Raw genomic sequence first — 25343 nt, forward strand, 5'->3', positions numbered from 1 at the left:
ATGCTATTCGCTTGCGACAGGAAACCCAGCAGCAGGGATGCACCATGTGCATTGCAAAGGGGGAGGAGGGGAAGAAGCTGGATTTGGAGGAAGGGGGGGGGGGAAGCGGAGCAGCTCAGGTGGCTTTGCTGCCTCCTCCACCACCAAGCCTCGGCAGCTGGCTCTCCGCCTTGCATTGGGAGTAGGAGCGTCCAGGTAAAGGGGGTGCACGAAGGTTCTTGGTGCAATGCCCCTGGCTCATTGCAAGGCGCAGATTGTACCATCTGCTCTGGCTCCCCTCCTCATGCACTGCGGCGAATGCTGTGCCCGTGCACGGCAATAGCAGCTAGATAATAACAATATTATTACATCCTGGGAACCACTATATTATTTGACACCTTTTAAAAAAGACCATCCCACCATGTCGGTTGCCTTTGCTTCTGCTCGCCCAAGAGGCAAAGGAGAGGTCACCCAGCAAACTATCCAGAAGGTAACAGAAAAAGAACCGGGGGAGGGGGGTGGAATTAAGAGCATGCTTTAATATAGACAAGCGTGTGTGTGTGTGTGTCAATGTGTGTGCAAGTCTCCATCGTCGGGAGTGGGGAGGGGGAAGGGTAATTTTATAAGATGCTCCTGCTAAGTAGTGAATTTGCAAGGGCTTGGAAGGATGGACCGCTGTAGAAGAGAAGGAGGAGGCGGAACAAAGCAAAGGTGTTCAGATGATGGCAAAGGGAGAGGGGGAAAGATGGAAAGGATCAAAGGAGCCGAGGGAGAATGTTGCAAAATGAAACGGATATATTTTCCTTGCAGGATCTTCGTGCTTCCATCGCTGCGTACGCTACAAAAAATAGCCCAAAGTGCAAACAGACTGTTGTGTGTTATATATGACAGCATAGCAACGTTTTTATCACAGAAAGAGAAATCTGCCTATACGTCTTTATCTTTCTATTTTCCTGTTCGTTTTGTAAGGCTCGTCATGGTTTTAAAGGGGACGTTAAGGAAGTGTGACACTGGATTATGGCTGCTTTTCGTCTTAAGGCTTCCTCTTTTTTATTACTATTATTATTTTAAAAGAAAATGTGTATTGATGTCAAGTGTTTGGCATGGAACGATTCTCTTAAGATCCTCTGAAAAGCAACAACGTTGCAGATTCAAAGGCAAAATCTTAAATGCTTGATGGAGGGAGGTTCGGGCATTTTAATTAATTCATTTCTAAATGGGAGCAGAATTGTAACCTTTGTAAGGAAAACAAGGCAGGTGTTCCCCTGTGACAAGTTTGCAATGCCGCTTTCTGAAGAGGAGAAAGCCCTGAGGGAGAGAGGCAGGGGAACGTACCATCCAAGTTCTCCCCCTGCCTCCCTTTCCCAGGAAAGGGGCTGTAAATAATAGGAGAGGTGTGGAGATGTCAATAATGAGTAATAGATCTGTTAACGCTTAAACAATACGCTATTTCCAGTGCCTGCTTGTCAGCCTCCCTCTATCCTTGGAAGTGGCCATGCTCCTAGCTTTACTGTAGCAATTGTTCAGGAGTCTTAGCCTAGGGTCTTGGAAGAAGCAAAGGAGGATTAAAGATCTGATGACAGCCTGTTTGTCAGTGATGGCAAATGCAAGAAGGAGGTGTTGGAGCACAAATCCGCAGCACATAGACAACGCTGTCTTGCAAAAATGCAAGATAGCTTGTTTAAAAACTCATCCTAGCAGGTGTAGATCTGGAAGTGTACATTAGGCAGGTTAGGAACCTCCTGTCCTCTCAATATGGGTAGGGCAAAAATAGCCAAAGTTAAACGCTTAAGGCTGCAGTTCCAGGTCTAGTAAGCTAGGCAAGTCACTTGACTTCTGAGGAAACATTTGGCTGCAAGTCACATTGACTTCCATGGGAGAGATGATTGTTTATATAGTACTATAGTGTTTTATATAGGAACATAGGAAGCTACCTTATACTGAGTCAGATCATTGATCTATCTAGCCCAGTGTTGTCTACACTGACTGGCAGCTGCTCTCCAGGATTTTAAACTGGGGTCCCTCCCAGTTGTGCCTGGCGATGCTGAGGACTGAACCTATGACCTTCTGCATGCAAAGCAGATGTTCTTCCACTGAGTTATGGCCCTTCCCCATATCAATCACTGCCCCAATGAGCTTACAGTCAGCAAACATCTCAATACACGTGTCACTATCTTAATGAAATAAATGGGTCTTTCACATCCTTCACTCTCAGCTTAACAACAACAACACCCCGCCCATCTGGCTGGGTTTCCTCAGCTATTCTGGGTGGCTTCTAACAAAATATTAAAACATGCCCTGTGTTGGCTTTTCTTACAGGTTGCTTGTTGGTACTGGATTGTATCAGAGCTTAGTTGACAAAGCTGTTTAGTAGGCTGGTGTGATAGATCTCAAACAGCTCAAATAAAATTTGCTGAATATTACATTTCTGAAAATGTTTTTAATTTGCGTTTTTAACAAGATGTTTGGGAAAAGGTGTAGGCATTTCGTGAGGTGTGCGTCATATAAAAGTGCCCTTATTGTTTGCACTGCAACTCTTTTGCAATCATTTTGTCAAAGCATTTCGTGAAAATTGTTTGCTCATTTGGATTCCTTGCTACTGTACATTTAAGTCCAAGACTGAGAGCTAATTAATCCTGGTTGGCATTATTTATGCTTAATTTGGCATTCACGGGATTATCACTAGTTTAAGGCCAAGCAGAGCATGAAGGTGGTTGCTATTAGCATCTTGTATTCAGGGATACATACATTATCACTGTGCTTGAAGGTTCTACTGATAGGTTTATTGACTGCCATCAGATGCTGCCAACCTTTTGGGACTCTGTGGACAGAGTGGGAACTTTCTCTCAAAGTGTGATAGGCACACCCCCCTCAGGTTGCTTCTCTCCCACACCCATTTCTGAGTTAGACAGAAAGCTGGAGGGGAGTGAATGCAAGAACTACTGCTTTTCCGTGGGGACTGGGTAAAAAAATGGATCCAGCAGAACTAAAACAAATCTTCCTGAATTTGCATGCTTTTGCCACAGGGATCCCCAAGAACTTTTAAATTAAATCTTTCAGAGGTAGACTACTCAGTTAAAAAAAAAATATCACAGATCCGATACTTGTCAGCACTACAAAAACATTGATCCAAGGCATATATTTGTGATTGTTACATAGCATGACAACGAAACCACCAGAACATCTATGTACGCATAGGTGACCTATGATTTGATACTGGTTTTGAGGTGATCCCATAGGAATCTATATAATCTTCCCTGTGTTACAGTGCACCCTTTCAGCCTGTTTATTATTAATATTATTATTAGTACTAGTTGTAATAATAAAGCAAAACCACAGCTTGTCGGGGAGAGACCATAGCTCAGTGGTAGTAGTAGACATGCATTGAATCTCTATGTTTAAAAGAATCAGGACATGTACTCTGGACTTTAAGAAGGCCGGTTGCAGAAAGCTCAAGGAACTACTGAGTGAGATCCCATGGCCAGAAATCCTCAAAGAGAAGAGAGTCCTAGATGGATGGGAGTTTCTTAAAGGTGAAATATTGAAAGCACAGGTGCAGGCAGTTCTAAGGAAACCAGTGTGGCTGCATAAGGAGCTTACAGATGAGCTGGGATTTAAGAAGGGCACCTATAAGAAGTGGAAGAAAGGGGAAATCACAAAGAAGGGAGTATACATGAGTAGCCAACAGTTGCAGGGTGAATGTCAGGTTGGCCAAAGCTCAGAATGAGCTCAGGCTTGCAAGAGAGGATAATGATAATGATAATAATAATAATAATAATAAAGTTTATTCAGCTATGTTTGAAGCAAGAGGAAGAACAAGCAAGTTGTAGGCCCCCAGGGTCCCTTCCATGATTGTAGGATTCAAAAGACCGCTGTCTGAGACACTGGAGAACCACAGCAAGTGAAAGCAGACAATATTGGGCTAAAGGGCAAATTGTCTGACTTGAGATAAGGCAGGTGCTTCAGTTCCTGTGTTATCCCTAGGACCCTGTCTACATAGGGAGCTGCCTTATACTGAGTCAAACCACTGGTCCCTCTATCTAAGCATTTTCTACACTGATTGGCAGCAGCTCTCCAGGGTTTCAGGCATTCAGGGACATTCCCAGCACTACTTGAAAAAGCTGGGGATTGAACCAGAGATTTCCTGCATGCAAGGCAGATGCTACGACACTAAGCTAAAGCCCTTCCAGAGTTTCGGCCACACCCCCTTCTTTACTATTATAAATCATCTCCATGCTATTCTGATTCTTAATGTCGCTGTAGTAATTGAAAGTAATATCAACAACCTTGTGATACTTCGATGAAGGGCTGTATAGATATTAATATATTTATATTTATTAAATTTCCATGCTGCCCTTCATCTGATGATTGCAGGGTGGTTTACAATATAAAAACACAAAAATACATATCATGATAACAAACAAAAACAATACCCCAGCATTATATGTAATAAATATAAGCATAATATGTAATAAATATTATTTATTACATATCAAGGTGACAATTATTTGCATTATTATTTATTGAATTTATATACCGCTGTATACCCGGAGGTTGCATGAGGTTTAGCTAGATTTCAGTGTGACAGTCTAGCTGTCGTTGGATCATGTCTGTAGCCACTTTATTGGTGAACGGCTGTCCAACAAAAAGTTCTCAGAGTTGTTTGCATGGTAAAGGGTGGCTTACAAACATATTGCTTTGGGGTAGTCTTTCACACTTAGGCCTTCCTTGCACAAAGAAATGAACTCTTTCTCCCATCTTATTTCTTTCTACACAAATTCTGTCTTTCTTGGAGAGAAACCCCTCCCTGGAAGCACCTGCTTTCCTCCCCCAAGACCTAATTCAGGAACAGATCAGATAATGCTAACAATCTAGTTTCCCCCTTTACAACTTATTTTTAATTTATTAAATTTGTGTATCACCCTTCATCTGGAGATCTCAGGGTGGTTCACAAAATAAAAACTCAAAATAGAAAATAGGAACAAACACATTTAAAAGGGTATAGGATGTTAGTCAGCCAAAGGCCTGGTTGAAGATGAATGTTTTCACCTGGTGCCTAAAGGTGTATAATGAGGGTGCCAGGAACATTTGGAAGATCCACAAGTTCCCCACTTCTGACATGTGTATGAGGTGCATCTTGAATACTCTGCTTTTAAAAAAGGCAGAAGTGAGTTGAGAGAGAGAGAGAGAGAGAGAGCTAGTTATCATGGAACACCCCAACCCCCAAACACACCCAATACCTTTTAAAACAACCTAGTTTATGGTGCTGATACCCGAGACCCATTTCCATCCATCTCCTGTTGGACTACAGCTTCCATCATTCCTGGCCAGGGGCCATGCTGGTTGAGGCGAATGGGAAGTGTCCAACATCTGGAATATATCAGGCTCCCCATCCCTGGCATACATTATTAGTTATCCCTTGAAAAGCAGGAATGGGGGATATGTGACTGATCAGATGCTGTTATACTCCAACACCCATCATTCCTGACCATTGGCCATGCTGGCTGAGACAGAGGGAAGTTGGGAGTGGCCAAGTGTATGGAAGGCCAGAGGTAGGCTGACCAAAATGTTTGAATGGTATGATCCCATTAATGTTGCCCACGGGTCTTTGTAACTCCCTGCCCAATCTCTCATTTACTTCCTGTTCTTCGGCCCCTGGCATAATTTGCTTTTGATTTGATCAAATATCTGTATGCCACATTCCCAGGGACATAGGAAGCGCCCTTACCCTGTCAGATAGTTGGTCCATCTTTTTCAGTATTGCCTATATTGACTAGCAGTGGCCTACCAGGTTTTCAGATGGCTGACATTCCAGACCCTGCTGGGAGATGCCAGTGGTTGAACCTGCTAACCTTCTGCATGCAAATCAGATGTCCTGCCTCTGAGCTACTGAGGAAGCTGAGCTCAGGTCAGCTCAAAGGTTCCTCACATCTGCCTTAGAGCCATGGGAAAGAGCCTCAAAGAGTAGATACCTGCAGTCTCTTCTGGGAGCCACAGTTGGGCTTATGTTATATATAGAAAAATCTGAACAACTTCCCAAAGCCCCCTACAGCCATTATGTTTTATTTGCCTTTTTTTAAAGCTTGTGCTAAGAAGGGAAGGGAATAAATTAATTATACCTTATATATGCATTTGAATATCATTTTAAAGTACTGTATGGCCCAATGAGTGTTGTTTGTTTAGCCAAAGGAAAGAGGATGAATGGGGAAGTGTCTAGAGGGCTCAAAAATACTTTTAAAGGAAAGAAAAAGGAGAAACATTGTTTGTTGCCTCCTCTGAGGATAGGGCAAGAATGGCATTAAACGTTATCTTTGTGATTACAAGAGCCAGGGCGGAAGAATCCCAAGTGCTTGATCCCTTGGACACCAGAAAATGTGATGCTGCTGTTGAAGCATTTTTATGGGAGAATTTTCAAAAGTTTTTTTATTTTGGTTTTGGTTTTTGATCAGTGTTGAGCAGAGCCAGACCCTACAAAATTAATACAGTACTGGCTGCTAAGAACTTGAATCTCCCCCCCCCCATATTCCGCTAAGAGTAGTTCAGCAATTGAATGAGATTGCTTGGAAGGTTGTATAATTCCCTCCTTCCCACCCCCTTCATTTGCTCTTGAGAGCTTCAAGAAAGGGATAGGCAGGGTGGTTTTTAAAGACACATAAAGGTGGGACAGGGGAAACTACTTTGAAGTGGCTTCAACATTTCTAGATCCAGGATAAACTTTTATTCTCTTCCTGCCTTTAATTCAGGGATGGGGGTCTTGTGGCCATCCAGATTACAACTCCATCATCCCTGATCATTGGTTCTGCTGGCTGGGGCTGATGTAAGGTAGACCCCAGCAACATCCAGAGGGCTCCAGGTTTCTTACCCCTGCTGTAATCACTTCTCTATTCCCCTCCCTGCAATCCTCAGCCTACATAGGATTACCGGTTTACAGTCAGTTTTTGATCGTCTGTCTCCCCCTCCTTTCCGAAATATGCTCAGGGCACTGTTTGTGCACCTTCCCTTCCATAAAGTTGTGACCCTGTAACACATAGGCCACTAGCTGAGGATTAGTGGATTGGAATACGATACCTCTAGTTCCTTCCAATGCCTTGGTACTTAAAAAAAATATGTTGTGTCTGTAGTTACTCTAGATCCTTGATAAATAAACCAACTCTCAGAGCTCCCTTGCTAATGCTGTCTGTTCTCCTGGAACCTCTAAGCAAGTGGGCAAGAAAGAAAGCAGCAGCTTAGAATCAGAGAATTGTAGAGCTGGAAGGGACTCAGAGGGACATCTAGTTCAATCCCCTGTGCTGCAAAAACCTCAACGAAATCATCCACAACAGATGGCCATCCAACTGCTGCTTAAAACCCTCCAAGGAAGGAGAGTTCTACTACCTCCTGCATTCCACTGTCGAACAGCTCTTACTTCCTCTCACTTTGCCCTCTCTTGGGAAGTTGCAGATTGTGCCCAATGGGGCAGATCAAGCAAATGGGGAGACAGCAGCTGTGAGGATGGGGTGGCACTACTCAGGGTATCTTGACCAAGCCCCACCCATAAAACCTGCAGCTAGCATTGCAGAGACACACTGTCCTCCCCAGCCCCAGCCCCACAGAATTTGTGTGTGAGGGCTAAGCCCCTAAATACCAGGAATGGAGAGCAGGATTTGACCACAACACACAACCACATTTCCAAGTACAGCACTTTACTGTTTCCTTTGGAAATGCACGGCAGCTATGCACTTGCAGGAGATAAATTCAAACAGATGCATTTTCCAGGGGAGCCATTGCGGTAGGAATGAACAAGTTGCCTGCCCTGGGCTCCCATGGCTGAGCAAGGCAGTGTTTTGTCTTTCTTGTGTCCCAGTTTGCAGATGATTTACCTTGCTCAGCATTGCCTACACTGACTGGCAGTGACTCTCCAGGGTTTCAGGCAAGGCTCACTTGCAGCCCTACCTGGAGATGCCAGGGATTGAGCCAGCAACCTTCTGCATACAACTTTTAAAAGACATCTGAAGGCAGCCCAGTATAGGGAAGTTTTTAATGTTTGATGTCACATTTGTGTTTTCATATTATGTTGGAAGCTGCCCAGAGTGGCTGGTGCAACCCAGTCTGATGTGCAGGGAACAAATAAACAACAATGCAAAGCAAATGCTCTGCCACTGAGCCTATGGCCCTTTGCTTAGAACCAAGTTTGCCTGCCCCTTTATCTACACCCCCCACCCCCAATTTTATATTTCCATTTCTTAGACTGAGCATTTTGAAATGCTATACAGTATAGGACATTTATATATATTTTTCTGTAGCTTTTGGGGTAGAAACCAAAACAAACTAGAAATAAATATACTAAAGGAATGTTTGTGCTTCCTTCAGTTCCTTTGCACTGATTAATATTCAAATGTAAAATGCTACGAAAACCTAGGCAAAGGGATGCAGTCCGTGGCTGTGTCATTTTTTAACTTAAAAAAAGCAGCAATGTAATTATTTCAGGACTTCAACCTTCTTCCACATGAATTAAATTGGCGACGGGGGGGGGGCAGGATCCTTTGCTCCATTCCTTTATGCTTTTCCCCAGCCGTGTTCCCTAGAAATAGAAAGGCTTGTTCTAGAATTTAGCCAAAGGCATAGTTCAGTCAATCATCGCTTTTGATTTTCTCCTAAATGCCATTTCGCTGGTGCGTGGCTGCACAAAATCCCCCTTCTGAATGGAAACGTCTCCAAGGAGGGGGAATGGATTGAGGATCTTCCTGCTCTCCTTTCGTCTGCTGCTTCAATCTGATCACTGATTCAGATTTCAGGCCGAATTCTGCATCCCTGCTTCTTAGACCACCATCACCAGCTTGGATGCTTCTACCATGGAATAGGATTTAATGCATGGCTTGCATCCACCAGGAACTGTGTGTTCGGTGTTGTGGGCCCAATTCTGTGGAACTTCCTTCTAGCAGAAATCAGCCCCTGGCTCCCACTGAACTTCAGACTTCTCAATTATTATTTCAGCAAGTGTTTTGAGTTTCTGATTCCATGGTTAATTTTAATAAGAGTTTATCTTTTGTAAACCCATTGTTCACGGTTTAGAAACCATGCTGCTAAGCGGTATATAAATTGTTGAAATAAAGAAAATAGATGCAACAAAAGAAATAGTCTTAGTAAACCAAAAGGGTTCCTCTCCAGAATAAAACGGTTGATCATGCAGCAGGGCCTCTTCATTGATCTGTTTTTCAAGGCTCAGATTAAGTCTACTGGATTCAGCTTTTACCCAGACCCCATGGAAAACCAAAGTGTGCGCAGAGTGTGCAAGGGGATGGAGAGGCTGATCCAGGAGTAGTGCGCCCCACTCTAGCTAAAAAATCCAAATCTGTTCACAGACCTAAAAAGGGTTATGAGCTCTCGAATAGGCAGTACCAGCCAGTGGTCTAATTCTGTATAATACAACTTCAGATATTAATTTCCATAATGGTGGGGTGTTGTATTCATATTAATCATAAATAACATTCTCCCTGCTTCTTTCACCTTGCTTTATCTACTTTTAATGATGATTAATGCACATGCATAAAGAGAGTGCAAGGAAAAAGAAGACTACAGAAAGTTTTAGCTAAACAAAGGAGGGAATGTGCAAGGTCCCTGACTATGTTTCAGTCATTCATATCGTGATCTTTTATATTGTTTTTTAATTCAGATGTTGGATGAAAACCATCATCTAATACAGTGTATTATGGACTATCAAAGCAAGGGCAAAACAGCAGAATGTACTCAGTGAGTATGATTTTTGTTGTTGTGTTGAAACATGTGTTTATTGTTTTATTTATTTGAAAGCCTTTCTAAACTGCTTTATGTTTAAAAACATCTAAGTAGTATACAGAAACACCACATAAAAATAGACCAGTGTCATAAAAACATAAAAGCAACATAAAAACAGGAATCTAGTTTTAATAGGGTCTAAATGTATGGGCCAAGAAAAGCCTGGGCAAAGAGATGCATCTTTAAAACATGTATGAAAGAACTGATGTATTGTGCTTCATGTATAGCGGAGGGAAGGGCATCCTATAGTGCAAGGGCAGTAGTGGAAAATGTCAGACCTGTGCTATTCTGTAGGGTGCAATGTCACCGATAGAATTTCCCCAGATGATCTAAGTGATGTTGCAGGTTCGAGCACGGACCAGGTGGTATTTCAGGTAACTAGGTCTCAAGTAGTTCACAAATTTATGCTAATAACAAGATCTTGAACATGGCCTGGGGCAGGATGACATTGCATGCGTAAACAGGTGAATGTTAACTCTTGACTCCTGTTGCTACAAAAAACCTGTGTTTAAGCTCATGCCAAGAACAAACTTAGTTGGTCTCTAAGGTGCTACTGGCGTGCTCTGGTCCATGGGGTCACAAGGAGTCGGACACAACTAAATGACTAAACAACAACAAAGGTGCTACTGGACAATTTTTAAAAAAATATTTTTATTGCAATGGCGAGTTAGATCAGATGCACATAGCCACTCCAGAAAAAAGGTATTTTTCTGACCAGCTTTACTTCCTTAAGATAACGTCATGTTCCTTTGCTTACAGATATCAACAAATTTTGCACAGAAACTTGGTCTACTTGGCAACAATAGCAGACTCGAACCAGAATATGCAGTCCTTGCTTCCTGCTGTAAGTACTGACCTATGAGATTGAATGAAGTCCAGTACTTGCTGCTAAAGATATGCTTTTTGTGGGAAATAAACAATGCTGCCAACATGAGCGCAAACCCAATGTGGGCATGCCTGGAGCTGATTTTCCACTGCACATATTTTAGGGTCAATACCATGGTTATACAAAGTGCACTTCTTTATCGCTAGCCTGCACATCTTGGGACTGGTCTGCACATGAAGTGGTAGAGTTTTGGGGTGGAAGAGCTAGAGAGGACTGTGCTATGCTGTGCCATGTAGGTGGGGAATTGCAGTTAAGAATCTGAATTGTTAAAATAACAACAAAAAGTACTCATTGCAAGGAAGGGGGCTGAACAAAAACTTTTATCCCTGAAAAGCTAAGTAATATAGGTTGTTTAATTAGCAAAGAGGTTTGGTTTTTTTGCATGTAGAAATGATACAAATGCTACTACCCCTCCAAGGCAGTATGAAGTGGTATTTCCCAGAATTCACCTAGCCCAGTCTGCTGTAGGGAAGGGCTTCCAGTATGCGACTTCTAGACATGCCTGAACTCCAGTATCTTGTTACAAAATTGGACACTACCTTACCTGGAGAGGGTGGCTTTTCGTCTTTTCAAGAGTTGTGGGGGAGTGATGTTGCAGAGATGCAGCAAGCCTTATTCTGATAGTGCAACTGTATACTCCAGAGGTAGGGAACATCAGGCCCTCCAGCTGACTGGGGGGGGGGGCTGAATGTATGTTGAAATGAGCCTACTGTAGGTCAAATTTACATTTGTTTCTCTACACACTTTTGCCTCTAGTCCTGACCATCACTAGCATGTGGCCCCTAGAAGGCTGCTCAGAAGAAAATGCGGACCTCAGGATGAAAAAATTCCCAATCCCTAGTCTAGTTATTTCTTCTTCTTTCTTGCCTGCTCTATACAGTGGTAACTCGGTTTAAGAACAGTCCTGTTTACGAACAATTTGGTTTATGACAGGGGCGTACCCAGGATCAAAACTAGGGGGGGGGCCAAGCCATGGTCGTTCAGGGGTGGTGCCAAGGCACGGGAGGGGAGGGGCCACAAAGTGGGAACGTGGGCGGGGCTACAGGGCCAGCGAGCCATACAACATCGCGGCAGCAGCGGCCACCTTGTGCTTCTGGGGCTGGCAGCATTGGCGGCTACCCTGCTTGGTTGGAGAGGACGGGAGGGTCGGGCAGGCGAGAGGGGGTGGCAGGGCGGGCGAGGGCGAGGCAAGGCATGGCCGCAGTCATGACAGCTCCAAGGCGTTGCTACATATCAGCATAATATTTCAACCTTGTCGTGGGTTCAAGCCCCACCCTGGGAAAAATTCCTGCATTGCAGGGGGTTGGACTAGATGACCCTTGTGGTCCCTTCCGACTACAATTCTATGATTCTATTGATATATTACCATAGCATATGCATCATTCTGCTTTCTTGAATTGTCCTAGGCATAGCAGCCAACTCCTAGAGGCCTAGGTGCCTCCCCCTGCCCCAATTACTGGTAAATACCGTATTTGAAAGAGTCATCCTCCCCCATGTTGATGGGCTTTCTATGCATAGCTGCCAAGTTATCCCTTTTTAAAAGGGATTTTCCCTTATGCTGAATAGGCTTCCTTGCGAGAAAAGGGAAAACTTGACAGCTATGTTTCTATGTGGGGCTTACCTGCCCCCCCCCAGTATTTTATTAAGGATGGAAGAGGGAGGGAAGGAAGGAAGAAATAGAGAGAGGGATAACTCACATTTGTGGGTGCCTCTGGGTGACGCTGTGTTGCTGGAACTCTGCAGCAAGAGGAAGATGCCGGTACACCTGTACAGGAGCCTCGTAAGCAGCTTTCTCTCTGCTTGATTATACAGATGCAGGAGGAGGGGCTGACTGGAACACCACTGCTTTTTATAAACATCACTGTGTCTATCAAAGCTACAGCCCCCATTTTTCTTATTCACTTCCTTTTAGCCTTGCAGAGCCACCTCAGTCAAATTGAATCCTCTGCACCCTCATTAAATCGCCAATAGAACTCTTAATGCGATCCCTGAATGCTCATTAACAACTCCCACTGAAGAACAATAGGGTGAAGTGGTGAGCTTTCAAATCTTGCCTGAAAGGGGATATCTGCTCCATTGTCTTAACTGCTTAACTACCGGTAGCCACTTTGTTTTATTTATTTGATGTGTTTTTGTTACAGCTGTGTGTCCCCCCCCCCCCAGCAAGCGGAGACCGAGCGGCTCTCGCTAAAGCAAAGCACGTCTCCCGTTTGCCCTTTTCCACTTCAGTTTTTGGAGGGGAAAAGTGCTGGCTATGGTCTGTAAAATACGTTAATTTTTTGCTTCTGGGGGGCGAGGCAGCTGCCCCTGCCTGCCCCCCTCTGGGTACGCCTATGGTTTATGAACTCCGCAAAACTGGAAGTAGTGTCCCGGTTTGCAAACTTTACCTCCGTCTAAGAACGGAATTCAAACAGTGGAAGGGCACTGGCAGGAGGCCTCATTAGGGAAAGCACACGTTGGTTTAAGAACAGTTACGGCTTAAGAACAGACTTCCGGAATGGATTAAGTTCGTAAACCGAGGTACCACTGTACTGGATGGGAGAGAAGGGAGGGTAGGAAGCTTGACCCCTGTGGCAACAGAGTAGGAAAACTCCTCCAGCAAAATATCTACCTGCCCTGGGGAAGGCTCTTAAAAAAGGTATACCATCTCCCAGGTGGAAGTTGGCAATACTGAGCTACATGATTAATAAGACTCCATTCCTAATTGGGTGGGGTGTATGTGCTGATATGATACATGTTTCATTTCAGGATGCAGACATGCAATTGGGAGAGTTGCCTTATTTTGTTATCTAGTAAAGTTATTGGCCTCTGCTGCTGCTTCTTCCCTTTAATATTTTTACTTTATTTTTAGACTGCCATTTATCCCAAAAGATCCCATGGCGGCATGTACAAAAGCCTAAGTAATACTGCTATTTAAAATAATGATTTTCTTTTCACAAAGAATTCCAAAAGTCTAGATACAGTGCAACGGTGTACAACTGTAGTTTGTGGGACTCCTTATGTCCTAAAAGACCAAAGGAAAAGAGGTGTATTTAACTGACACTAAATATCGGCAGCATAGGATATGTACATGCATGTTATGAAACTGGGCCAGGTCAAGGTTGGGTTTAGACATATAAAAATGTTGACTATGTCCCTTCAGTGACCCAGCACAAATTCTCTATTGACTTTAAAGGAAGCTTTACCTGCACAGGAAAACTAGACACAGAATTTATTTAGCTAATATATATCATTTGCATTTGTGCCATCTAGTTAAAACTAGAATATTTCAAAATGTTCAAGATGCTAAGCTACATTTTATGTTGTTTTGTAAGTGCTCATCTAGGAGTTAAACGTGACAGGCTCGGGCTTTGTGTGTGTATACATGCAATTGTTTCGCTGTTTTCTAATTAACTGTCTGGTAATTAAAATGGATTACAAAATAGCAGAGCTGCCATTGTCTGACATATTTTCATGTATCTCCATACTCCAGTGTTAACCTCGAAACCTGATGTTAATCTTTTATAAATATCAGTGCTTTTTATCCAAAAGTCGTACAATTTCCCACACACACACACACACACACAAAAAATGGTTTCATCACGGTCTGCTTAGATGAAGGAGGTGATCGTATATGTCATTATCATTGCTGTTGATTTTTTCATTACTGAAAAGTCTTATTCCTGTGTTGATTCATTATTAATCATGTCTAATAATAATAAATAATGTATCCCCACCCCTCATAGCTTATTCCTATAACAAATCCCTCTTGCTGAATCTTTTTTCTTCTCCTTCTTGCCATCTGCAGCCACCGACGCAAAACATGAACCTCGGTCCGGGAGGAATGAATCAGAGCGCATCCAACCAGACTCTTCATGCACAGAGCAACCTCAGTGATGCAATTGGGACAGGCCTTCCGCCTCCCTCCCTCATGCAGAGTCAGATCAGCAATGGTGAGCTTTCCATGGTTGCCTGGCAACTGCATCGCGTGCTTCTAAAGGGGCCTTTTATGGCTGTTTAACTAGCCTCTCGGGCATGTGGAAAACCTCAGCACGGGCTTAAATATGCACACAAATCGGTTACAATTCTTCATACAGTTGCCACTAGCATTCTGCAACAATGGATTTCCTATAGGAGGAATTGATCCATGAACACTGAGGTGGGTGCTGTTCAAGTTCTTGAGCGTATGTTGGCTTCAGCGGCTTTTGTGGGTAGCATAAAAAGCACTGGTTGCCAGCATCAAATTCTCGCTCTGTCACCAGTGATCTAATTTCAAGCATTTTGAAGGGTGAAGGGAGCCCAACAGGGAGCATGTAAATGTGGCACAGAAGAAAGGTCTTTCACTTTTCTTCACTCAAAAGGCCATTGTTTTAAGGTCTCATGCAGCCTGTTCCTGTGCACATTTACTTAGAAGCAAGTCACACTGTACTGGTGTATCCTTTCCCCAAAGTAAGCATACCTAGAATTGTAGGCCCCCTGTCCAGAGATGGAGAACTTGGGGATCCTCTATGTGTTGTAAGACTCAATGTTGGCTACCCCTGACTTTATATAGCCCCTGTGGTTCCCTGCTCACCTTCTCTTCCCTCCCAACCTCACCCAAGTATTTTTTCCTTCTGTCCTATATATCTGTGGCAATTTTAGGTTCCTCACTGGATGTCATTCCCAAACTCCAAACAATTCCCAAATCTGACATGGGGGGGATTCCAGTCCTTCAAAGTCCATATTTTGAATCTAAAAAGAACTGGGAGAGGTAAAATATAAAGTTGCATAACATGAGCATAGTTTTTTGAGCTTCCTGGTTGCACAGTTTCTGCAGCAGAGATGTGGAAAGCTTAGATACTGGCAACTCGAGAGTGAAGGAAGGCAAAATCTGAACAGGATTCAAAATCAATACTCACTGCCACCCCTTGTTTCCTTCTTTGCTTTCTGCTAGGTCCCAATCACGTGTCTATGCAACAGTCAGGCCAGAATACCATGCCCACGACTTCCCTGAGCATGACTGTCAGTAGCCACGGAACCGGAACCGGCTATAGCCATACAGTGCCTGCGTCTCAGAATGTACCAATGCAAGGCCAGGGATCAATAGGCAACTATGTCTCGCGAACAAATATCAACATGCAGTCCAATCCTGGTATGGTTGGCTTGGTTTGGCCTGGCCTTTTTTTGTTGTTGGATAGATATGCCATTTTAGTGTCATGGGGCTCTTGGCTTCTGTGACCACTTATAACAGGGTCAGACCTGGGGAGGTGGGCAGTGGCAAGAATCATGTTCAGAGCAGGGCTACTGAAGAGCTCCAAAGGTCTCTGAAGCTTCCTTCAGAGAAGGGAGTGGAACAGACTCCCTTGGGAGGTTGTGGGCTGTCCTTCATTGAAGGGTTTCAAGCAGAGCTTGAATTGCCATCTGCCATGGATGCTTCAGTTGAGATTCCTGCATTGCAGGGGGTTGGACTAGATGCCCCTTGGGATCTCCCAGCCAACCCTATGATTCCTTACATTTTAGCATCAATGATGTACTTTAAAAAGAGAGAGAGAGGGGATAGGTCCCTGCCCCAGGTGGCTTATTTTGTAAAAATAGATGAAGGGGCAGGAAATCGAGATGGAGGTAAACATATGCAGTTATTTCACTTATTCTACTTAAGTACAGTTGCAATATATATTTATTAAATTGAAGTTTATTCTACTCAGGGCTACAGTGGTGGTGGTGGTGCACTGTGTAGATAATTTGAGAATGTAAAATGTGTGTGTGTGTGTGTTGCAGTGTCCATGATGCACCAGCAAGCAGCAACGTCACATTACAACTCCGCGCAAGCAGGGAGCCAACACTACCAAGGGCAGTCCTCCATTGCCATGATGAGTCAGAGTAACCAAGGCAACAGCATGATGGGCCAACGGCCAATGGGCCCTTACCGACCTTCACAGCAAGGTAAATAAGAACCAAGGACTCAGAACTGTATAGCTCTGCAGTGTTGCGTGTGTTCCAAGGGCATGATTTATGAGATGGAAGATCCATGGTTGGATGTGAGCTGGGTCTTTTTAAACAGCAAATTCAACTGCTGAGAGGCCTACCTCAGGTGTGGAAAGTAGCACTGGGGAACCAGGGTTAATGCTTCTTCCCTCATCACTGCAGATTTTGTAGTTGCGGGACAAAGAGCAGTTGGGGAGGGTGTGATCCCAAAAATGGCACAGTGTGAGTGAACCAAAACAACCTTCCAGTGCTATGGTCCTAATGGAACTCAGTTTCTCACACTGAAGTTCACAGCAGAGGCAAGACTTGAAACCAACAGTCCTAAGCCAGAACCTCGTCTGTATGGAACAGACTTACAAGTCAGGCAGATAGGGTATCATCCCTTTAAAGAGGTTATTTCAGTTATCCACCTTTGATCTCACTGTAGACTGACAACGGTACTCTCACTCTGCTTTGTAGGTTCCTCTCAGCAGTACATGGGCCAGGAGGAATACTACAGTGAACAATACAGTCATGGACAAGGTTCATCAGAGCCCATGAACCAGCAATATTATCCCGATGGTAATTTTGCTGAGTATTGGGGAACATGGTTCCATAATGCCGTTGACCTGCAGAAGGCTTCTGGCACCCAGGAATGGAATTGAAAGACGGAGGCCAATCCACACAAATGCTCCCAAGCCTTTACCTGAAAATAAGACCTTACGATATTTATTGGAGCTTTATTTTCAAGCAAGTAGGCCTGAGATCACTGTGCCAGAGGTGGGTGAGTGGGTGATGGTAGGCAAACTAGTTTGTAGGTGGCATAGTTGAACCAAGGGAAAAGAGGTAAGTTTGGAATGGACAGGGTTATATCAGCAAAAGAACCCAGACCACAAAAGGCAGAAAGAAAATATGCAGGAGAAACTCCCCTATGAGGCAAGTAACAACACTTGGGAGTTTTTAATTTAGAGGAAAGAGGCAACATGATAGAAGTGTATAAAATTATGCATTGCATGGAGAAAGTGACTAGAGCAAATTGTCCCCCCATCCCCTTAACACTAGAACTTGTGGACATCCAGTGAAGCTGAAGGTTGGGAGGATTCAGGAGACAAAAACAAATACATCTTCCCACAGTACAGTACATAGTTAAACTATGAAATTTGCTTACATAAGAGGCAGTAATAGTCACCAACTTGGATGGCTTTAAAAAAAGGATTAGACGAATTCAATAAGGATAAGACTATAAATGGCTACTAGCTCTACCTCTACTGTCAGAAGCAGTAATGTTTCTGAATACCAGTGGCTGTTGCACTCTGGTCCTGTTTGCAGGCTTCTGATGTGCATCTGGTTGGTCACTGTGAGAACAGGATGCTGAACTAGATGGGCCAGGTGAACCAGCAGTGTCAGCAAGTAGGAGGGCTAAGGCGCACCAGGATTTGGCAGTGGGCTCTCTGAACGGAACTAGGCAACAAGAGGGGTCAAACAGCTGCAAAACGTATCCAAAGAAAAACCTAGGAAGGCAGTTGGAAAGAAAACCCCATGTCCTTTGTCTTTGAAGTGTTTCAAGGGAAACTGTTTCTCATGGGATATAAACCTTACAGCTCCAAAATTTAGAAAAATAAAAACAGTGCTTGAACCTTTGCACATCTCTTTTTAGAGATTTAAGTGCTGCTATCTTTCTCCCCATGTTTTTTGTTTAATCCAGGTGTGAGCTGCATTTCAGTCATATTTACACTGCAGGTGTTAGCTACCCATCCTCTTAATGGGACTTGTAGTTCTGTAAGGGGATTAGTTCTGTCAACAGAATTCTGTGCACTACATCACACATTTGGCAGGAGCCATAACTCAGCTGATAGTAATACAAGTTTGAAATGGTCATACATCTGAAAAATGCACAATCAATTTTTAAATTATCTATTTCTTATGTACCTTTCTTTTTGTCATAGGTCATGGTGATTATGCGTACCAGCAGTCATCTTATTCTGAACAAAGCTATGACAGATCATTTGAAGATTCTACACAGCACTACTATGAAGGAGGTAAGAAGACATTATGGAAGCAGATGTTGGGTGTACACCCACACCCACACACACCCCACTGTGTTTTACTGCTGCTAGCAATACAAAGATATAGCTGTTCTGTATTCCTCTAAGAAGATGCCAGCCGCCATCTACTGTAGGTAATAGGTATAGTAGGGACAGGGAACCTGTGGCCCTCCACGTTCCTGAACTACGTCTCCCATTCTTCCTGATCATTGGCCAGGGCTGATAGGAGTTGTCGTCAAATAACATTTGGTGTGCTATAGGTTCCCAATCCCTAGGCTGAAGGTAAGTGCCTCCCAGAAAACTGCCAGCAGCAACTGACTTCTAATGTTGGGGACAACAGAGGCCCAGCTGCAAGGTTCTTTGGTCCATTAAGCAGGGCAATGAATTGGCCCTCTTCTCTTATAGTACACCCCATGTCCCAGAGAGGGGCTTCATACTTAAGGGGAGTGTGTAGCAGTGCTTATGTTAGTGTAAGCAACAAAATGCCCACTACTCCCAGCTTCTGAATAAAGGAACCTCCATTATACCATTGCTTCATCTTATTAGTAACCATACTGACTAGCAGTGTCTCACCAGAGTTTTAGACAGAGATCTTTCCCAGTGCTTCCTGGAAATATCAGTCATTGAACCTGGGAACTTTAGCATGCAAAACATGTCGTGTCTATTTGCATGCTCTGAAGCAGCCCTTAAGATTGGAAGGATGGGAATGAACAGCCAATCAGCTGTTGAGTCCAGCCACATACCTCCAGTCTTTAAGCACTAAGTGCCAAAACGACACCTATGTATACTCGTCTGCTTCTGGAGGGAAGGAGACCTTGCACAGTGTTGTCTACAACTCCTTCTTTCATGGCAAACTAGAACTTTTTAAAAGTACAAGTCTTGAAGTATCTGAATTTCTATTTTTTAATGTTTCCACACAGGCTACTTATATGCATGCTCAATGGTGCAGGTGACTGAAAAGCTCCCTCTGATCCTAGAAATCTGCATTGTGTGAGCCCTGCAAAAACAGGCACCTAGGGCAGGGTCCCCAAACTAAGGCCCGGGGGCCGGATGCGGCCCAATCGCCTTCTAAATCCGGCCCGCGGATGGTCCGGGAATCAGCATGTTTTTACATGAGTAGAATGTGTCCTTTTATTTAAAATGCATCTCTGGGTACTTGTGGGGCCTGCCTGGTGTTTTTACATGAGTAGAATGTGTCCTTTTATTTAAAATGCATCTCTGGGTTATTTGTGGGGCATAGGAATTCGTTCATTATTATTTTTTTAAAAAAATACAGTCCGGCCCCCCACAAGGTCCAAGAGACAGTGGACCGGCCCCCTGCTGAAAAAGTTTGCTGACCCCTTAGGGATACGTCACACACTTCTCTGTGCCATATGCAACCCTGTGAGTGTAGCCATATGAAGGAACTGGAATAATTGCACTGGCAGGCACCATTTCTTATTGAGAACTGGTGTGGATACAGTGGCACATTACTCACCCTTTCACACACAGATTAGTACTTGGAAGTGATGCCTGCCTTTTACGGATGTGCTTCTCTCAAACTGGCTGCATCCATGGAAGATTTAGAGCATGCCATTGAACCCTATGTGGATCTAGGGTGCTGGTTAGCTTGCAAATCAACCCTATTGATATTCTGTCTTTAGGGAATTCCCAGTATAGCCAGCAGCAGGCGGGATACCAACAGGGAACTGTACAACAGCAAACGTATTCACAGCAGCAATACCCAAATCAACAGAGCTATCCAGGACAGCAGCAAGGATATGGTGAGAAAATGTGTATTGTCTTGCTTTGCTCTACTTTGTAGCTTTCTTTCTTTCTTTCTCTTTAAAATTTATTTATCCTTTTTGAATTTTACAACAAAACATGCAAATTCTTTAACAAAAACAAAAATACATATCAAATCAACCTCCCCTCCCCCTCTACCTGTGGATCCTTCCATTTTGTCTTTACTGCTGCATATCCAAATTAATTCCTCAATTATTAATTTTTCTCTAAGAATTTCCTTTATTTAGCTTTACTGTTCATTTTATGTTAACCCTGCCAGCGTTTTAATTTGTTTACAATAATTTTTTTCAAATATTTAACAAACTTCCCCCAGTCTTTATTAAAAGTTCTTTTTTCCTGGTTTCATAATAATAATAATAATAATAATAATAATAATAATAATAATAATAATATTCATAACCTGCCCACCTGCCTGGGTTTTCCCAGCCACTCTGGGCGGCTTCCAACAAAATATTGAAATATAATAGTCCTTCAGATATTAGTCCTCCCTTATTCCAAGAGTTCAGGGCAGCATTTGTAGTCCCAACCCTTTCCATCCTCACAACAATCCTGTGAGGCAGGTTGGGTTGAGAGAGAGAGGCTGGGGGAGAGGCTGGCTTTGTAGCTGAATGGGATTTGAACACTTGCCTCTCCAGTATAAATCCAATTCTCTAACCACCATACCACACAGGTTTTCTTTATAGTAGCCTGTTGATTCAAAAAGAACCATGGAAGTGCCCCATGTTCACTTACCTAAGGGTAAGATTTGTTAGATATAGTGGGACTTACTTCTGAGTGGACATGCAACAGAGTGGACAGTAATGCAAATAAGACCTGTGCCTGCAACTGTCTTCTGAGCCTAATTGTAAGTTCAGGTATATCATCCTGTCAAGTTTTTATTAGTCATTACCATAACAAAAGCACCAAAACTAAATGCAAAAATAAGTACTGCCTTGGAACCTTTGAAATCAAACAAAATATACATACAGTTCTCCTCATGTCAGTCTATTATCACTTTTATAGTGATAATAGACTGACATGAGGAGAACTGTATGTATATTTTGTTTGATTTCAAAGGTTTCATATATAAAAGAATCAGCCTGGGGGTGAAGATCAGCTTCACAGGCCCTCCTTGAAGGCCTGCCGTCTGGATAAATAAGATTGCTTGGTTGTAGAGACAGAGTAGTTGTTGTTGTTGTTATGGCCTCAGCTTTGTTAACTTTTAAATGGCCAGTGAAAACTTTCCTATGCCAGTCAACTTTCAGTTAAAGAGCTGTGCTGGTTGTTGTTATATGTTGTGCTTGTTTTTATTTTTAATTGCTGCTGCCTTGTTTCTGAAATTATAGTTAGATTACCTTTATGAAATTATTGGTTAAATTATTGTAGCTGCTCTGTCAATTTAAAAAGTGGGATATAAACAAATATGTAAACCAATAAGCAAACTCAGAAGGAGAAATTTAAGTATGTAGTCTACTATGCATGTATCAAAATTATGTTTATATTCTTCTGCTGCCAGGCTTTTTAATTTTTTTAAATTAATTTTCCAAATACAATTTTTTTTACAAAAAATACAGTAAAGAAGTAAAAATTAAAAAATAAAAAAATTTAAAAAATAAAAAAAATAAAAATACAGTAATGTCAAATGTCAGGCTGCCAGGCTTTTAAGGACATGATGCATCCTACTCTTGAACTCTTGACAAGACCTTTGCTGTTATATTCCCAGGTCCAGCCCAAGGAGCCTCATCACAGTACTCCAGTTACCAACAGGGTCAGGGGCAACAGTATGGAAGCTACAGAGCTTCACAGACAGGACCATCTGCACAGCAACAGAGGCCTTACGGCTATGAGCAGGTAAATCTTCCCATTTAGACTACTGTAATGCACTCTATATCAGGGACCCAGGTGGCGCTGTGGGTTAAACCACAGTCTAGGGCTTGCTGATCAGAAGGTCAGCGGTTCGAATCCCTGCAACGGGGTGAGCTCCCGTTGCTCGGTCCCAGCTCCTACCCACCTAGCAGTTCGAAAGCACATCAAAGTGCAAGTAGATAAATAGGGACCGCTCCGGCGGGAAGGTAAACGGCGTTTCCGTGTGCTGCTCTGGTTCGCCAGAAGCAGCTTTGTCATGCTGGCTACATGACCCGGAATCTGTCTGCGGACAAACGCCGGCTCCCTCGGCCTATAGAGCGAGATGAGCGCCACAACCCCAGAGTCAGACACGACTGGACCTGATGGTCAGGGGCCCCTTTACCTTTAACGCACTCTATATATGGCTATCCTTGAAAGCAGGTTGGAAGCTGCAGCTAGTCAAAATGTGCTGGTGTGTCAGGTTGTTAAATGGGTCATCCTGCTAGAATCACATTACTTTGATCACATGGGGCTTGCAGTGCCTTCCAACATGCTACTGGTCCCACTTCAAGGTGCTATTGTTACATAGTAACACATGAAGGTGCCTTATGTAGTAAGACTATTGGCCCATGTTGTTCAGCACTGCTGACACTGAATCAATGCCTGCGGCTCTTCAGGGTTTCAGACAGGAGCTTCTCCCAGCTCTATCTGGAGATGCTGGGGATTGAACCTGGACCTTACAAAGCAGGTGCTGTTCCACTGAGCTTAGCATGAATAAGTAAGCATGCTAGTACACAAGGAGAAAATTGTGACTGCTTTGCTCCTCCCTAGCTCCCTAGTGCCACACAACTGGGTGTGTCTGAACCTGGGCTCATGGTTTGTCTCCCCTAAACAAATCATGAGCCATAAGCCAAGAAAAAAATGTAGTTTGTTTGGAGGACAAACCATGTGGCCTGGTGTGGACGTAACTTTAAGCTTAGCTCCAGATAGCATGACAGCAGCAAAAGCTGAGGAGGAGCAAAGTGCCCAATTTTTCCTGAGTATTTGCATTCACTCATGCTGAGCCATAGTTTGGTTTAGTGTGAACCATGTGAACCAGGCCTATGTGTCAGTAGAAATGACAGTGTTAATTTCTCTCTCTCTCTCTTATTTTCAACAGAGCCAGTATGGAAACTATCAGCAATAAAAGGACAAGTACCTGTGTCAGATTTGTTTCAATATTTATGTCCGTCTTTTGAACTTGGATGTACGGGCAGTTTTTGATTAATCGTAATATGTTGGTTAACCCCCTTAGCACAAAGGAGCATTTGTCTGTGAAATAGTATTCATTTCATGCTGGATATGAAGCAGTGCACTACTGGTAACAAGGCAATGCTTTAATGGTTTGGTATGTTTTGGTGCTGTGTATAATACTGTATGTTGATACAATGCAGAGGTTCTTCCTTCTCCTGCCCCCACCCTCACTTGATGTCTAGCTTTAGAGGTTACTTGAACATCAGTATCCACATCACCCCCAGCTATTTTTCGTCTTCGTCATCTACAAGGCTACAATATTCTGTAATACATCAAACACATATAATTAAGTTTTTTGTGCTCTGCTCGTGTAATTGCTCTCATTGTTTTCAAGGTGAAACAGCCTGGATGTGCTGCAGATTATTTTGTATCTACTATCCTCTGAAATCAATAGAGCCTAATTTGATGGTATTGGGATAGGCTTATTTTATTGCATTTTTTAAATTCTGAACTGCAAATACTGAAATGTATGGGCATGAGTTTGATTTGCTAGATACTTTCAAAGTGAAACAACAAATTAGTACAGCAGTAAGTAGGGCCTATTTAAGCCACCTTTCTACCAGCTATTTATGATTGGAGTTTATTGCTGACTTGGGAACTGGTTCTGTTATGGGAAGATGTCCTTATATCCCATAGCAGGTCAATACCAAAGAAGCATTAAACTGCTGAAATGTGGGCAGTAGTTCCACTGAATTTATACTAAACCATCAGAGAAGACTGCTCTATTTCAGTTATCCTGGATATATGACCATGGGTTCAGTTAGTGCAGGCATAGGCAACCTTGGCTCTCCAGATGTTTTGGAACTACAACTCCCATGAGCCCTGACCACTGGCCCTGTTAACTAGGGATCATGGGAGTTGTAGTTCCAAAACATATGGAGAGCCAAGGTTGCCTATGCCTGAGTTAGTGTGTGGCCGAGGAATCTGGTAAAGGAAAAGATTGATTCCTTCTGTATCTATTGTATAATGTTCTTGGGGAATTCATTTTTATGCATCCTGGCCCAGGTGATGTCATCAACATAAGGGACGTTTGTGGTGTCCTGTAGCAAAAATATGTCTACAAGTTGCTTCATGATACTTGCATCTCTTGTATACGTCTATCTGTTGCATTCCTTGGAAAATAGGTGCCTTATCAAGAAGGCAAAGCCATTACAGGCTCCCGGACTAATAATGAAGGGCAACAGAAGAGCTGTGCTTCCATTGCTATGGGGCTGCCTGATTCTGGGAAGAGATTTGCCTTTCTCTACTGAGTGTCCCCACAAGGAACCTTCCATCTTCAGGCAGCAAGTATATAAAGAAAATGAATTTCCCTCACATAACTAATTTACTGCAGGATATAGTATGTATTCAGTGCCAAAATAATTACCACTGTGGGGAAGACCCAGTATAGTTACCTTTGACATAAAATGAGATTCTTGTAAAAACAAAGTTCTAAGATTCATTCAGTAACATTTCAGTGGGGTTTTAGTTCCAATTGAGTGTGCTTAGGATGGCTACCATAAAGACTACACCTGTTTTAAATATCTGCAGTATGACCATTTATAACAAAATGTACTGGGGAACAAATTTAGCCAGTAGGATGATGAAATCCAGCCAAAGTGAAGCACTTTAAAATTCCATTGATTTCACTGGGAGAGCAGCGAGTGTCTGCTTGAAATCAGTGGGACCAAACTCAGCTTAACTCTAATTGGATCTGGATCCTCTATCTGCCAAAGCAAAAATTCACTAGCACCATTTTAATCTTATTATCCAAACTGTGGGTAAAACAAACACCAAGATTCAGTCTGTCAAAAGTCAATATAGCTTCATATCCACACAAGTTGCTGAGTAGCATA

At 43.1% G+C, this 25343-nt stretch overlaps 1 protein-coding gene across 1 annotated transcript; it reads left to right on the forward strand.

The window, feature by feature from the left end:
- The first annotated feature begins 272 nt into the window (after window positions 1-272).
- SS18L1 (SS18L1 subunit of BAF chromatin remodeling complex) lies at window positions 273-23917 on the forward strand. The gene is made up of 11 exons (XM_035121649.3): window positions 273-469; window positions 9632-9708; window positions 10513-10597; window positions 14427-14571; window positions 15552-15749; window positions 16376-16540; window positions 17042-17143; window positions 18508-18600; window positions 20250-20369; window positions 22094-22221; window positions 23375-23917. The coding sequence occupies exons 1-11, from the start codon at window positions 401-403 to the stop codon at window positions 23399-23401; spliced, it is 1209 nt and encodes a 402-aa protein (XP_034977540.1). The 5' UTR covers window positions 273-400; the 3' UTR covers window positions 23402-23917.
- Window positions 23918-25343: the final 1426 nt, after the last annotated feature.

The sequence above is a fragment of the Zootoca vivipara genome, chromosome 7 (assembly GCF_965207765.1).
Source record: "Zootoca vivipara chromosome 7, rZooViv2.hap1.1, whole genome shotgun sequence".
NCBI classification, from domain to species: domain Eukaryota; kingdom Metazoa; phylum Chordata; class Lepidosauria; order Squamata; family Lacertidae; genus Zootoca; species Zootoca vivipara.